General features: G+C 41.4%; 1 protein-coding gene across 5 annotated transcripts in view; it reads left to right on the forward strand.

Annotated features, from left to right (window-relative positions):
* Window positions 1–17,097, forward strand: part of LOC145983997 (recombining binding protein suppressor of hairless-like) — a 275,400-nt gene that overhangs the window by 205,549 nt on the left and 52,754 nt on the right. For 4 of the 5 annotated variants that reach the window (XM_083117273.1, XM_083117274.1, XM_083117270.1 and 1 more), the window contains one exon: window positions 5,772–5,813. The exons of the other annotated variant lie outside the window; for it this stretch is intronic. In XM_083117273.1, the coding sequence (XP_082973399.1) occupies window positions 5,772–5,813 (42 nt within the window). The remainder of the gene's footprint in view (window positions 1–5,771; window positions 5,814–17,097) is intronic. 5 annotated transcript variants of the gene reach the window in all.

Consider the following 17,097-nt stretch of genomic DNA (forward strand, 5'->3'; position numbering starts at 1 on the left):
ACTGAAATAAATATGCGCCTTATTCGAAACTCTATCCTTAAGAACAGCGTAACTGCAAAACTGTGTTTTTCCTGCGTTCTCCTTACTGTAGAGCCGCATTGGCAGGCAGTACTAACAGTCAGTCTACAATTAGATCAATCTCTGATTCCAAGCTATTTATTTTTCCTTCGTCTGGCTCATCACTCCTAGTGCTTAATGTGTGATAATCATATTGTTTCTCTTCCTTTTTTTAAAAAAATAATAATTCCTCTTAACATGTAGAACGTGCATTTCCAGGATTTAACTTTGGATTTGGGGGTCGCTTATTATGTTTTCGTAACAGTGATTTGAAACCATGGCAACTTTTCTGCCAATGGTTGTCATAGCACACGGGTTTGCATTCGGTAGGTTAAGTATTAAAATCATACATGTTTAGAATACGCTTGTTGTTTCATGCGTTCGTAATTGTTATTTGTTTCGATAGCATATAATTCGTCCGTTGATGATCCATCCTACTACACACCGAAAAGAAAATGCATCAAAATTAATTTTTGGACGTGTTCATTTCTTGGTTCATCGTTGATCGAAACTTTTGATGCGATGCATTTTTAATGTATCGACTTAAAAAAGATGCGCTAAGATGTGTCAAGAGACACGCTAGAATCCTTTTTTGTACTTGAAACATATTTTAAGATGCATTTTCTTGAATTGATGCGTTTTGTTGCGTCATTAGTTGATACGACTGCATTTTCTTCTGTTCTTAATTTGTTGCTCAAGATCTCAATAGAGTTCTCTCACACAGGAAGTTGAAAATGACTAATATTTAATAAGCTATACAATATACACATATAACATTATTTTCCGCATTCTATTCATTTTAATAATTCAAAATAATTTTGTTTGGATGAAGGTCCATAAAATACTTCGTGCATTTTAGTGCATATCCAGTATCTGATGCATTTAGGCGTTAGCTTGAGGCTGCCGCCTCGCGCCCTCCGAAATGTTATATATTTATAAATATTTTGTGGCAGCTATCTGTTTAAGAATTTGTCTTCAATACTAATTTGCGAAGAAAAGTTATAATTCATAGGGAAGTATTATAATATAAAAATGGCGGTAACCTATGGAATTATGTGCGTATAACGATCGTAACGAGAAAGGGTTCGACTTTATTATGATCATTTTTTGTTCGAGTTATCGAGCGCGTTTGAGAAGAAAATATATATATTTTTTTGCTTTAGAGTGTTCTTAAGTTGGCCGAGTTTTTTGTAATTCTGGAAACCTCAAAGATGGCGGTCGACCTCCCGCCTTCTCCAGATCGATAGGAGGAGGTTCTCATGGCTTCGAGCAAGAGCCAGGCAGCTGACGGGAAGGCTCGAGCCAGGTACAGGAATTTCCCCCGCACCTTCTTCTCTTGCAGTTTTCCTCTTTTTGTCTTCTTTTGGGTATACTTATAAAGTGTTCAGCAATTCTGTTGTTAAGGAACGTTCAAATTGATGCTATTGATTTTTGTTACAAACTGATAATGTAATTTCATTACAGCTCCCAAAATTGCATAATCATTTCATTTTTTAAGTCTGATGCTAATAAGCTTATTCAGATTCACGGGTGAGGATGAACGTATCATGCGATTCATTGTTCGACGTTACTTGCAGAATATCAAAAGACCGCAATGCGATCGAAATTCTCTAAAGCCGAAGTGGAAACTCCTGAGCTCTATTAAGATATTATTGACCTAGTATAATGTGACGGGAGAAAATAGCTGAAGTGCTGAGACACCCATAATTTTCATTTCAATCAGTCATTTGTAGGAAGGATCCAATTTCGATGTAATACTGTGTGTTTTACGACTTGACTTTTTCTTGGGAATTTATAGAGTAAGGGAAACTAGTTGATTAGCGTCGAGATTTTTTCGTTTTAAGTCCACTTTGTCCTGAGACAGGCTAAACATGACTGAACCTCCAGCTTAAAGTGAATCCGAACCACTATGAGCCTCCACCGAATGTCGAACCCGGGACCCCTTGAGAGTTACTGTCGAAGATTGGGAATGATTAATGGGTAATTATTTAATGTATGAAATTTAGTACTATTTATATTTTGTCCACAGCCATTATGCAACTTACGTTACATTCCTTTGTTCTTTTAGCAGAAATGTGACTTTTCTAACAATCCTTGTTTATCATCAATCTCAGTTTCATCAGAATCATTTTTATTGTTGTTGTTGACAGTAAATTTCCCCGACCCCGCGGTATCCATGGGCAGTAATAAAAATATATTAATTGTAAGTTTCTCTGCAATCTTTATAATAGTAGACCTCAAGTCTTCATTCTGTGTCAGCGATCGAACGCAGAAACAACCCTTCCCATTCAGGGGTCCCTGGTGGAGGCTTCAGATTCCACTTTAAACTGTAGGTCCAGGCCCAATTAGCGTATCTGTGCATAAAAGTGGACTTGAAACAAAACTCAACCAAGTAGAAAACTTAACTTCCCATTCCGATATATGAGTCTATATTATTTTAGCTAGCAGAAATGAAACTTGTTTTCCCACAATCCTTGTTCATTCTTAGTCTCAGTTTCATCGTAATCATTTTTTTGTTTGTTTGTTTCTTTTACAGAAAATTTAGCCATCTAATAGCCCTTGTAGGGCTTTGAAGTAAGTTATTTTTACAATATTTGCCGTGTGCCACTTGCATTTTCTTTTAGTTTTGTTACTATGTTCTCCCATTTCTATCGCAGTATACCTCAAGTCTTAATCCTTGGACAGAGATCGAACCTAGCAACTTTTAACAACTTTTCCCTGCGTGGTTTTTCTTTGGGTTTCTCAAACGCAGTCGTAACTTCTAAAGAAAAGCATGGAGGTAACTAGAATCCCTTCCCTCCTGGTCTTTTAAACATTTAGAGTGAGAGATCCGAAGTCTGAATGTCAAATGGAAACGTTGCCTCATTAAAAGTCTTTCCTTGAAGAGATTGCATGTAAAATATGTAAATGTAATTATTGGAAAGTACTCGGACTGGAGCTTCCCGTAAGAGTGCATGCAAATTGGTAACCTATCGGAGAATCAATGGAACAACGCACGACTGAATAATTTGCATTCTTTCTCCTCGTCTCTTCCTTTGCCTCGCTGTGTGAAATGTCAGAGGCTACATCGTTGTTTGCAGAGTAATAATTGATTAGTGTCTGTTATTACTTCGATCAGGGATCATAGTTTGGTGCATTACATTTCTCTGTAGTGGAGAGTGTGTAGGATGACCCGTGCAAAAAAGTGGGACATGTTAGACCCAAGCCCGTGTCATTCGGTGAATCTGACCACCCTTCCCCGAGACACGATTGATCGTGATGTGGTTCCCAGAGCACCTGGTCGGTTCCCGCGAGTTGGAGATGACGGGACCGGCTCGTATCCTGGATACCATGACGCATCGCCACGCTTTATCTCGTATTTCTTTTTCTTTCCTTCTTTTTTAATCCTCTCTCTCTCTTTCCCCCCTCCCATTTCTGTGGGGCCCATGTGCGTGTGTATACCATGCGCGTTCGTTCTGCAAGATAGACCTCACACCGGGTTCAAAAACGATAATAATTTTCATGTTTTCTTTTTGAGATGAATCATTAGGGTGTAAACAGATGCCGAATAAAATATTATAGTGAGAAATATTTCGAGGCATTATGTGAATTTGTTATTCTAAATTCGTATGTGTGCAAAACTAACAGAATGATACAAGTTTTGTAACTAATTTACACAATGGTGTGTTCCCTTACTTCCGGAAGTTACACTCGCACGCATGCATTTATACATGCATACACCATGCATAGCATTTAATCTCTGTGTTTATCAATGTAACGTGCAGATAATTATCAGTTTTTAATTTCATTTCAAATATAGTCGATGCACAATGGAAACCACTTTAACCTTTATCAAATGTGTGCAATGTGGCCAGAATCAGATATTGCAGAATATCTCAGGACATGTACTAAGGAACTCTGATCGACACATTATTTTTTTTATCTGAATTTTAGCATCTGTTCTTGGCTTTATGTACATTATTATTGAGGATGACAACCATATTAGTACGCAACACGCAAAAATGGGGGGGGGGAGGAAGGCAATTAATTGAAAACTGATATCACAATATTTGGTCTTGTTTTTCTTGCTGCACTTGTATCAGCGCAACAATGAATTTTCTAAGAGAGAAGGGGTTCAACTAATAAAAAAATAAATGCAGTTGTATACAGGGAAATTGATCGAATTAATTCTGTTTCCACATTTTCTTCAAGGATATTAATTCAAAGGAAGTTCTTTCCCATTACGTACCCTCCTTCGGTGCGCTTCCTTGCACTAGTTGCACACAGGAACAGTTACTAATCAAATTAAATATAGCACGCAGGAACAGTAATGAAATGACAAATAGAAATGAAAGCACCATACTTCATTCTGTGATCATATTTTGCAGTCTTGAGATAACAACTCTCTGAGTCGACCTAGCCTATGAGCCATATGTATCCTGTTAGCATTGTAATTCTGTCTATGCGAAGTAATGCTCTGATTTGTAGTGTACAGTTTTGGGTTTTAGAGTTAGTTGTAGATAAGCCTTTCTTGATATTCTATTGAAACATGTGCATCTGAGATTTTTTTATCTTGTGTTTTCGAAATGTACTTCAAAAACATGGGTCTGCACTCTATCCCGGGCAACCTCATGTGACCTAACACCAAACCTTCAAGAAGAATTGGAGTTCACTTCATTTAAGGTCAAGAGAATATGTAATTGTGACTTGTCCCCTTTCTAATGAACCTGCTTCTTACTGCAATCAAGTGCTCTAAGTATTTATTACAGAAATTAGAGCAAACAACATTTGTAAGTACATACAAAACTTCTAAGAGTGAGCAGAACGATGCCTTTATTGTAATTTTGATATGCCTTTCTTACAAGAAAGCAACAAACAATTTGACAAATCTGAAGTAAATTAAGGGAGAAGAAAGTATAATATATCACTTGTTCAAAATAAATCGTATTAGTAAAAGGCACCATATTAATTATTTTATTCAAGCCGAAAATGTATTTAGCAATGTAATTTAGACTGACGTGAGAAATTGTTTCGAATTATTATGCTATAATTGCGTTCGTCGATATTATGTATTTGCATTTCTCTCGGAAGTAAGACATCAAGCTCCTAGTAACCTATATTGGCCCTATATTTGTGACATTTCTCCTGTTCTTGCATCATAGTAGTAGCTTGGAGATAGCGAGGGTTTTCTTTCAAGAAACAAATAGTGAATTAGGAGTGTTCATTATCATAACGTATTCGCCATTGAATATAATTTTGAATTGAATGACGTTTATTGTAGGAATAAATGAGAGGTTCAACATAAATTTTAAGGAACAATTCCATGTTTTTTTAAATCGTTTCCTTATAAAACTTTTGTTTCTAGAATTTGACTTTTGAAGAATATTCGACGTTGAAAGCTATTCCTTTTGTCATTAGTTTTTCCTGCAAATTTCGAAATATGAAATACAAATAACTCGAACCGGTTTGGATAATATGACAAGCATGTTACTCAATGAACTCAATTGTCGTTCGCATTCTGAGTAAGGTCCCGGGTTCGATACCCGGTGGAGGCACATATTGGTTCGGATCCCACTTTAAACTGTAGGTCCAATCGTGATTAGCCTTACTGTGCATAAAGTGGACTTAAACACCAACTCAAACAAGCATTCTTAGTGAAACAGTTCAGGTTTTAAGTTATGTTGATAAAAAGACAAGTGTATACGTATATAATATTTTTTTCTCTTTACCTGCAGAATGGCAAACTCCGGAGGCGAAACCCTATGGATATCCACGTTGTAAGAACCAAATTTTATTATTTCTTACTCTCTTTTCTGCGGGAATGCATTGGGTTGTTGTTAGTACTACACTGCACAGAATTTGCATGCTTTCTCACTATTTCGTCATGGACTTAGGTACATTTGCTAGTAGTGAATGATTTTGGTTCAAATGAAGCACTGCACTGTACCTTTTGCTTTTGATCATCGTAGCGGAGCTTATTTTAAATGTTTGCTTTGTACTGTGTTTTCTTATGAGTAATCGGTGACAAGTATGATAAACTGTGTGTAGATACGAGTAATTTAATTTCGTGTCAACTTGTGCTTTGATAGAACTGATATATCAACTGTCCAATGGAAAATGCTGGTGTATGTGCTTGTCCAATCAACATCAGACTTGCAAAAACCCTCATAATAATTGGTCATTTTCCGAATTGCAAAATTATGCATGTCTGATTTGCAAATTGAAATACGGGATAATTGTATTAGGTAATGGTCCATTATGAATGTCAGTTATCAACTGAAGTATTTTCGGTTGATAGTTCTTGCACAGAGATAAGATTTAGCATGGAGAACCATAATATGTTTCAAAAAACCGATATTGCTTTGCATGAAGTATTTGCTAAGGTATACTTGTCCGCATTATTATGTTTCTTGTTTCGTCCAAGAACGGCTAATTATGTTTACAAAACATGTTGATTCTTGTTTTGCAATCCAATTCGCTTTGATGCACTTGCGGTTCTATGTGGGTAATGTGTCCGAAAACATCAAAAGTAATTATGCACGTATAAAAACACCTAGTGATGTTGTAGTCACTATACCATACTTGTATTTCCGGCATAAGAACAACTTAAGCTGATTCATATATTCGCAATTAATACATAGAAATATGTTGTTTTGCGAGTTCCTCTTATGCAAGTCCTCAGGACAATTACTTTGAAGAGGTCTCCCAGATGGCGCAGTCGTAATCGCCTTGTAATCAAGGAGTCCCGAGTTCGATACCTGGTGGAGGCACACAGTGGTTCGGATCCCACTTTAAACTGTAGGTCCAGTCCCAATTAGCCTTTCTGTGCATAAAGTGGACTTAAATAACAAAAACTAAAGAAAACTCAATTACTTTGAAGACTCCGGCAGTAGTTTGGCATCCCGTGCCTTTCCCATGTGCCTTTACACCTCCCTTGCCTTGATATTCTGGTGGAACCTGATACTTTGTCGCTCTCTAAAATCACCAAGATTAGCAGGAAATCTGTCTTGGCGGCTGTGGAGAAAATTGCTTTATGGTCATGTAAGTTCCCAAATTTTAAAGTTACAGGGCGTTTTTTGCACCACTTCTTAATTGCATTATGTTGTTTGAGCAATTGGATAAGTTGCAGGATAGTTGTCATTGCGCAATATGCCATATATGATCTTCTGGTGGAGCTGTCTATAAGAAGGAGCCAATCTCTGGTGGCTGATCTAGTAGTTACATTAGGAGAAGGGTTGTTATTGTTCTATACAAATTCATCTTGGCTGAAATATGGAAGAATTACCCCCTCTTTTGTCCCATAAGCTGTTATTTTAACTTCTGAATTTAGACAGTTCTTTTCTTCTAGCCTGGATGCTAAAAGTTTGACCGGTTAAAATCTCGTATATAATCATTCTGTTATTTTTTGGAGAACTGTTGAGATGTTTTAAAAAAATCGTCACATTCACACTTCTATTACTATCGCCTGTGCTACATTGCAAGTCGTGCATTTCTCAACACCTGCCAATGGAAGGCCAGGGAGTGAAGTAAACACCGTTGTCAATGTAAATCAAAATTTAAATTATTTCACATTGATAATACAGAAATAATAAACCATTGAAACATAGCAGTGGATTGCAACTCTTCTCCAGACCGTGCACCAACGTTCAATTTTTTCCTTTGCCCATTTTTACACTGGTTTAGACATTCTACACAAGTGTTGCGGACTTTATAGAAAGCCCAAGACTTATTTTGGTATCCAAGCTTCACTCCAAAATAAGTAGCAACATGTGGTTGGTTTACAATGATAGTGATTTTTCCCTTTGTTTTTCCAGAGTAATAATATAGGTGCATTAGGATTGTTTAAGTAGCCTCTTCGTGAAGAACTCATTTTTCTTTACAAATGCTTCGTCGCCTTGTAATCAAGGGGTCCCGAGTTCGGTGCCCGGTGGAGGCGCATAGTGGTTCGGATCCCACTTTAAACTGTAGGTCCAGTCCCGATTAGCCTTACTGTACATGAAGTGGACTTAATCAATCAATCAATCTTTACAAATGACAAACTTGCAAAACAATGTTAAAGATAAGATTGGATTGAGTGTTAGATAAAACAACGTTAAACAAAACTTGCTGCATGTGTCAGCAGTTTGGTCCAATTGGAGTAAAATCTTAATTTGATGAGTATATATTATTTCAAAATCTGGCATTATTTCAAAATCTGGAGCCAGTTCGGCAAGAATTAATGTCATCTCTGGATTCAGCGCCCCCAAATGCCCTACTACATTTCTTGAAACATCCTTGACGACTGACGATATTTTTTTTTCTCTTGGGCTGTGTTATAATTACGTGGGATCTGATCTACGAAGAATTTACCACCATCAGGAATCTAATTCAAGAATATTTTATTCAGCCGTTGCCTGACGAGGAAGCCTTTCACTCATTTTTCTTTATTGTAGTAAGACAAACATAGAAATTTCTAAATGGCATTGAATATTCACACGATATTATCCTCTTTCAAATGTATTATACGCAGACCCTTATTCATCTGCGCCTGTTGTCATACATTTTCACAATATATGTATCTCTGTTTTAAAGCTATCATATTCGCAAGAGAACATAAGATTAGTAACAAACAAAAAATATGAAATCACGGGTAATTTTGGAAAATAACTGCTTTATGAAAAATTCAAGTAGTTATTATTCGTAAGTGCAACATTATACACACGTGCCTCCCCGATGTCGCAGTGGCAGCGTCGTCGCCTTGTAATCAAGGGGTCCCGGGTTCGATTCCCGGTGGCACATAGTTGTTCGGAACCCACTTTAAACTGTAGGTCCAGTCCCGATTAGCCTTACTGTTCATAAAATGGACTTAAAACACAAAATCAACCAACCAACATTATACACACCTTTAGTAACTCTTCGCAATCCGCCTCAAATATGTCGTACCCGTAGTACCAAATTACAAAAACAAGTTGATTTATCCTATCCTCCCCTTTGCAGCATAATTGTGCATATTGCAAGGGAAACATGTTGTGTTTATGAACCTTGTAGCAGGGTCCCCAGCTACTGTGTTGCACATCAACCTGATGTAACAGCCACGTATGCCTTCGTGGCACTTATCACAACAAAAATTCCCGCTATCAAATAGCAGTTGGCAAGGAAAAGAACAGACGAACTGCACCTGTTGTACACCTGACGTGATTAGATAAATTAAACCCAGGTAAAGCAAATAGCCCTTGGGTTTTCATAAACTCCATTTAGGGCAACAAATGGCAAACCATGATATATAAGGTAAACAACGCAGGCACGTTGGACTCTTCTTAATGGTGCACGAAAAGAACTCGTTGATAGTTCTAATCATATATTAGTTTCGAAACATGAATGCTGTGCTACTTGTAGGAGTTTCTACATTAATTCATTCAAATGTTCATTCGAGATATTTCGTGAATCAATACAATGAAATGTAATAATTTTGCTCCCAAATTTCCACACATTGCACATGTCTAAGATTATCAGTAGGCCTAAAGTTTAATGTTATCTGTATTTAGGTTAATTTACGTCGCTTTTCAACTTCTAGTTGGGTAGGTAGGGGAAATCGGATCACTTGTTTAAAAAAACGCTATTTATGGGATATCAGTGTCTTTATTACAATGGAAATGATATGCATAAAAACAAGCAAACCTTCAGCTACTAGACTAATATAGAAATTATTTTCATTTCGTAATATTTACCCAGATATTATGACTTTAATGCAAGTGATGCATTGATCCGATTTCCCCCACCTCAGCGGGGTAAATCGGATCAGCTGTGAGTAGTGCAGTTTAGAGAGTTGAACGTCATCAAGTGAAGCGCAGTGTTGCCAACTTCTTACTCGAAAAAATCACCAAGGTTTTTGGGGTAACCTAACCTAAAGCAAGGAGTTGGCAACTTTTTTCTCGCAGTGTTGCCAACACTGCGCCCGAAAGTAAAGCTCGGTGGGGCTCGCAGTGTGGCCAACTCCTCACTTGAAAAAATCACCAAGGTTTTTGTTTTTGGGTCTAACCTAACCTCAAGCAAGGAGCTGGCAATACTGCTTGAGGCTTTTCTCGCAGTGTGGCCAACTCCTCACTTAAAAAATTACCAAGGTTTGTTTTTGGGTCTAACCTAACCTCAAGCAAGGAGCTGGCAATATTGCTTGAGGCTTGTTCTGCAGTATTGCCAACTCGGGCAAGGCGTAGCCTTTTGGGTGTATGTTAACCTCACAGTGTTGCCAACTCGGCGTAGCCTTTTACGCTGTATAATTTTTTAGCTTTTTTGTGTGTGAGTGTATATGTGTTGCCAACTCGGCGTAGCCTTTTGGGTGTATGTTAACCTCGCAGTGTTGCCAACTTGGCGTAGCCTTTTGGGTGTATGTTAACCTCGCAGTGTTACCAACTTGGCGTAGCTTTTTGGGTGTATGTTAACCTCGCAGTGTTACCAATTTGACGCAACTTTTTGGATGTATGTTAACCTCACAAACAGTGTTACCAACTCCTCACTCGAAAAAATCACCAAGGTTTTTGGGTCTAATCTAACCTAAAACAGCTGGCAATTTTGCTGAGGCTTACCTTGTAGTGTTGCCAACTTACTCGAAAAGTTACCAAGATTTTTGGGTCTAACCTAACCTAAAGCAAGGAGCTGGCAACGCTTGAGGCTTGGCTTATAGTGTATAAAGCAATTTGTCAACTTATTGGTATTGTCATAGTTTTTTACGAGAGAGAGGAGAGAGGGGGGAAGAGTTAAACAACCGATAGTGTTGCTAATATTTACCTACAGCTTTTTTTTACTTGGCAAGGACTTAGCCAAATTTATATACTGGCGTAACATACACTGGGCAAGAGAGCCGGCAACAAATATATACTGCCGTAAAAGAGAGAGAGGGATGGATGGATGGTAGCACAGTATGTGTGTGCGTGTGTGTGTGTATAATATGTAGCATTATTAACTAGAGTGTGTTGGCAACTCGCTTATAACTAAAAAAAACACAGAGATGCCAATGTTGCTGTAAGATAAAAAGAGAGACTAAGCTGGCAACAGTGGTGAGCGAATACGTATTATTATTTCCAAGTCCCGAGCGCCAATGTATATCGTGATTTTTGCAAACCTCTTCGCGGCAATGATGTGCCACACACACACGTACGTACTTTTTTTTATTTCAGTATTGTGACGCAAACAAACAAATAAATAATTGTTGTTTTTTTAGGATGCCTGGCCCCTAACCCCGCCAGGGTGCGTGGTGCCCAACCCAAAAAGGTTCTAACGGCTGCGGCTCTAGATTACCGCACCTCTGTAGGGTTTCACGTGTTTTTTTTTTTCTATCTACAATTATATTTTTCTTATATATTTTTTTATTTTTTTATAGAGTTGATTAAAGCACATATTTGAGGAAGGCAACACCACTCATATATAAATAAACATACCCCGAAAAAAATGCGCTCTATGAAAAGTTGCCCTGTGTGCAAAAAAAGCATATCAAGCCAAAATTTTGCAAGACATTGTCGCACCTGCGTGCCAGGCAAGTATTTGGCTGCCACCGAACCATGTCCCAGGTGCGGTAAACATATTACTATTAATAATTTAAAGAGGCATATAACATCATGCAAAGTCGTCGGAGCACCTGTTCCACAAACGTCGACCAGCTCGACCAAGAGGAAAGCAGAAGCCGACTCGCCACAATCCGCCAAACGTGTGAAGCCTATGGAGAAAGCGAACCAGTCTGCTTTCCAGTGTTTGTTAGAGGATTTTGTCATCACTTCGGAGGGCTCATGCGACGTGCGTAGCTTTTTGGAGAACGTGCAAGCCAAAATCATTTCTATCCTCAGCGATGCACTGGCTACGCACTCCACCAAATTCTACGCATCGCTACGTTGCCAGTACAAGAAGCCGTCTGATGAAATTTACAGCTTCTGCCACAACACCAAGGCGAAGACGCTGCATCTGGCGGATGTCGACAACCTTGAGGTTATCTACAACAAGTTTGCAGAGGAGCTGGTGATCAAACAAGAGGAACATCAAGCTAAGGGCTCGGGGGGTTCGCTGTGCGGTGAACCCCACGAACTGTGCGTCAAACTTTGCAAGTTCATACCTCTCTCCGCCTCCAGCTACGTCCCCTTACCACCTACTATTGCGGCAAAGAAGGCCGTCCTGAACATTCAAAACAGTGACGCCAAGTGCTTCGTATGGTGTGTTCTGGCAGCTTTGCACCCGGTCGAGCCAAAAAATAATCCAAAACGCGTTACCCACTACATGCAGTACGAGTTGGAACTGGAAGATGCCATGGCTGGGATCGAATATCCGGTGGAAGTCCCGGATATTCGCAAGTTCGAGGCCCGTACACACAACCCTCGGTTGGCCATCAACGTTTACGGCCTCACTGACAAAAATGTGGTGTACCCTATTCACGTGAGCGACGTAAACAACAATGATGCTCGAGAAATCCATCTCCTACTTATCAAAAACAAGACCCATCACCATTACACCCTTATCCGTTCCCTCTCCCGGTTGGTGTCGAGCCAAAAAAGCAAGCATCATGGTAGCATAGAAGTTTGTCGAAGGTGTCTGATCACTTTTGACAATCAAGAACAGCAGGATTATCAGCACATCAAAGGTCCCAACATCGCTGCAGAGAAGCTCGCTCGCCACAAGCCCTACTGTAGTAACAACGAGCCGGGTGTGGCAGTCTTGCCCAAACCTGGCACCGTGGAGCGTTTCCACATGCACGGTGCTATGGTGGAGCACCCCGCTATCATCATCGCAGATTTCGAGGCCTTCCTCAAACCTCTGTCCACTTGCGATCCCGATCCCGAAGTTTCCTCTACCACCCCTTACCAACTCCACGAGGCATCCAGTTTCGCATACGTTGTGGTGCGACGTGACCAGCACATCGCCCCCGAGCCCTACGTGTACCGTGGTCCCGACGCAGCCAAACACTTCCTCGAGAGGATGGTTGTCGAGGCCATCGAGATAGGGAAGGTACTGTTGGCCCCCAAGTCTATGCTCCCACTGTCCCCCGACGATCAACGTAGACACGACGAGGCCATCGCTTGCCCTGTCTGCGACAAGGTGTACACCGCCAACAACCGTAAAGTCCAACACCACGATCACTTTAACGGTAGGTACGTTGGTCCTTGGTGCAACGGATGCAACCTCATGGCCCGGGACCCGCACTTCATCCCTGTGTTTTTTCACAATGGCTCGGGATACGACTTCCACCACCTCGTCAAGCATCTTGGGTACGACGACATGCGAATCAACGTCCTGGCGCAGAACGAGGAGCGTTACATTAGCTTGAGCAAGTGGGTGCGAATCCCAGGATCACATTCTACCGTCGAGCTTCGCTTCCTCGACTCCCTGAGGTTCCTCCCGGCCAGCCTCGATGCTCTCGTAGGGAAGCTTAGCGACGAGCAAATGCTCATTACCTCCGGAAACTTTCCGAACTTGGACGCCGGTCTCTTCAGGCGTAAGGGGGTCTATCCCTACGAATACATCACAGACCCTTCCAAGTTCGCAGAGACGTTGCTACCTCCCCAGGCGAAGTTCTACAGTCAGCTACGGGGCTCGAACATCACCGACGAAGAATATCACCATGCCCAGTCCATGTGGCGCGAGCTGGGTTGTCGAACTCTCGGGGACTACCACGATGCGTACCTCAAACTTGATGTGACGCTCCTCGCCGACGTGTTCCAGACGTTCCGTGCAACCGCAATGAAGATCTACCAGCTGGACCCTGCCTACTTCTATAGTCTCCCCGGACTGGCGTGGTCAGCCATGTTTCTGGTGACGAAGATCGAGCTGGAGCTTCTTTCGGACGTGGACATGGTGCTGTTTGTGGAACGTGCCGTGCGGGGTGGAATGGTCCAGGTGTCGCAGCGACACTCGCGCGCCAACAATCACCACATGGCCACCGGCTACGACCCCTCACAACCGTCCAGCTACATCATGTACACGGACGTCAATAACCTCTACGGACACTCCATGATGCAGCCACTCCCCTTTAGAGGCTTCGAGTGGGCTGACCCCTCCAACTTCGACATCGAAAGCTTCGACGATTCGGAACATGGGTTCTTCGCCGAGGTGGACCTTGAGTTCTCCGAGAAGCTGCAGGATTTGTTCAGCGATCTTCCCCCTGCACCCGAGTTCAAGTGTCCACCCGATTCCAACCAGAAGAAGCTCGTCATGGATTTCGAGCCCAAGAAGAATTACGTCCTGCATTACCAGAATCTCCGGTGGTTGATGCAGCGAGGGGTCACGGTCCACGCAGTTCACCGCATCCTCAAGTTCGAGCATTCTCCGTGGTTGCGTCCATATATTGAAGTCAATACCGAACACCGCACCGCAACCACGTCCGAGCTTGATAAGGATTTCTTCAAGCTTATGAACAATGCGGTGTTCGGGAAAACCATGGAGAATGTACGGAATCGTGTAGATGTGAGGCTAATATCAAACAAAGCACAATGTCGCAGGCTCGTAGCAAACCCGTTATTCAAATCGAGGACTATTTATAATGAACAGCTTGCTCTGGTGCATATGAGGAAGAGCGAGGTGAAGCTCAACAAGCCTATTTATGTTGGTGCCTCAGTATTAGACCTGAGCAAGCTGCACATGTTTCAAACATATTATGGGAAACTACGCCAGCACTATAACGACAATATTAGCCTACTCTACACGGACACGGACAGCTTGGTGTACCACGTTCGCACGGACGATGCGTACGGGGATATAGCCACAGCTCCATCTTTGGCTAACCTCTTCGACACCTCGGGCTATCCCCAGCAAAACAAGTACGGTATCCTGGCCCGCAACAAGAAGGTGCCTGGCAAACTCAAAGACGAGAAGGATGGTGATGTAATTCTCGAGTTTGCAGGTCTTCGCGCCAAGGCCTATGCCATCAAAGCCGAGGGCAGCGTTACCAAGAAGGCCAAGGGTGTCGGCAGACAGGTGGTTCGGGAGCATCTCACATTCGAGGACTTCGTCGATTGCATCAAGACCGGGTCGTCGGTTCTAAGAGCAGAACAGCGCATCCAGAGCGTCGACCATATCATCACCACAAACAAAGTTAGAAAAATTGCGCTGGATCCCGATGACGATAAGAGGTGCGTCCTCGAGTGTGGTATTCACACATTGCCGTGGGGGCACTATCGCTTAGCAGAAAGCAAAACCTGCAACATATGTCCATCTTCAACAGAAGATTCATAAAAACAAAACAAAACAAAAAAAAAAAAAAACACTTTGACTGTTATTACAAGAAACTTTGACCGTATTCTTAAATAACCAGCATGCCTATGAATTTGTTCGGTTTCAAAAAACAGATCATCATGGAAACTGCACCGTCCATACCAGATCATGAAGTCTTACCTTCCGTGTTACCTAAACTCAACGGTCTGTTGATCATTCACCTCAACAGCATTTGGACGAAACTGAATGACGATGTGGGCAAGGTGTTTTATGTTTTTAATAACAATTTACATTTTTACGAAATTCCGATCGGTGGGAAACTTCAAATCACCGTGAATCCGGTGAACGCAGGCGAAATCAAAATTTCTACCGGCAAGAACATTTTTCGAATCAAGCACGACAAGATGCTTTCTAACATTGCGTACGATGTTTCAGCAGGAGATTACCTGTACGTGGAACTCCTCGGAGATTACGACAAACTCATTCCTCTCTTCGTAGAATTACGAATCGTCTATCCTATTATAAATAACCGTTAACCAAAAATGCCTAACGACATTTTCGGCAACACCAAGCGTGTAGACCATGCAGAAGAGATTCTCATGTTGGACGTTCGTGTTAAGAAGTTGAGGACCGATTTGATTGCTTTGCAGGAGACCTTAAACAAAAGTTTAGAGTCGGAAATCGCTACGCTCCAAACGCAATGTCTCGACCCCATTCTGAAAATCGATTCCGAACTGAAAACGCTCATAAAAAATTATGTCGACGTACCTTCTTACGACAGCGTTCAAAATATACAGTTGAGTGTGGATTCGCTTCAAAATGATTTGGCCAAATTACAGCAATTTCAATCGAAAAATGAAGATTTGGAAAAATTGAAACTCGAAATCGAAGAACGAACTTCCGCAATCGAAAAGAATTTCTCCGAACTTCAAACCGTGGTGAACGATATTGATGTAGAACGCTTGCACGTCGTTGTTTCCAAATTACAAGAAGAATTCACCGGCACGTTGGAAGAAATTAAATCCAAGTTACAGACTTTGGAAGATACCATGACGAACCTACCATCGTCGGACGAACTGCAGGTCATCGGTAAAAGCGTCGCGAACATAAAAATTCAATTGGAGGCCTATCAAGATTTCGAACACATTCAAACCACCATCGCTACGCTTCAGGCATCCTTGGAATTGATCAACGAAGAAATTAAAAATATTCACGCTGAAGCGAGAGCGTTGACGAGCATACAAGACACGTTGAGCACGGTTCAGCAGAAGATCAAATATTTAGAAAATTTGAACGTCGAATCGAACCTTGCTCATTTTCATCACGTACTGGACAACATACAGGGTGACTTGGAATCGTTACGAACAAGCGTACCTTCGAGCGAAGATTTGGAAAAATTGAAAACGGCAGTGACGGCACTATCCGATTCGAGCGACGTCAAAAGTTCATTGAGCGATCTCGAGAGTAGGGTGGCCAATCTCCCCACCTCAAAAGAATTACACGCTTTGAAAAGGAGCATATCACGTATGCTAAAACGACTGGAAACGGAAACGGCGAACGTGGAACAGATTCGAGACGAACTTGCTTCGCTGGTGTCGACGCTGCCCACTTCGCAGAGCGTCGCCGACCTTCACACGCAGTTTACCGAGATGCGAAGCATCGTGAACGATCTTACCGAGAAAAGTTCGAAATTGAATCAAGTCGAGAACCTTCAGAGTATTGTCGTCAACATCAGAGATCAAGTTGGAGTGCTGGAATCCACGCAGGAATCGACGCTGGCCTCTTTCGGTGCCAAATTACAAGAACTCAACGAAAACTTCAAGCAGTTGAACGTGGAAGTGAAAATCAAACCGTCATTTTCTACAGTAACGGATACCATCGTCGAACATTTGT

The sequence above is a fragment of the Lepisma saccharinum genome, chromosome 2 (genome assembly GCF_977018435.1).
Source record: "Lepisma saccharinum chromosome 2, izLepSacc3.1, whole genome shotgun sequence".
In the NCBI taxonomy this organism is placed as follows: Eukaryota; Metazoa; Arthropoda; class Insecta; order Zygentoma; family Lepismatidae; genus Lepisma; species Lepisma saccharinum.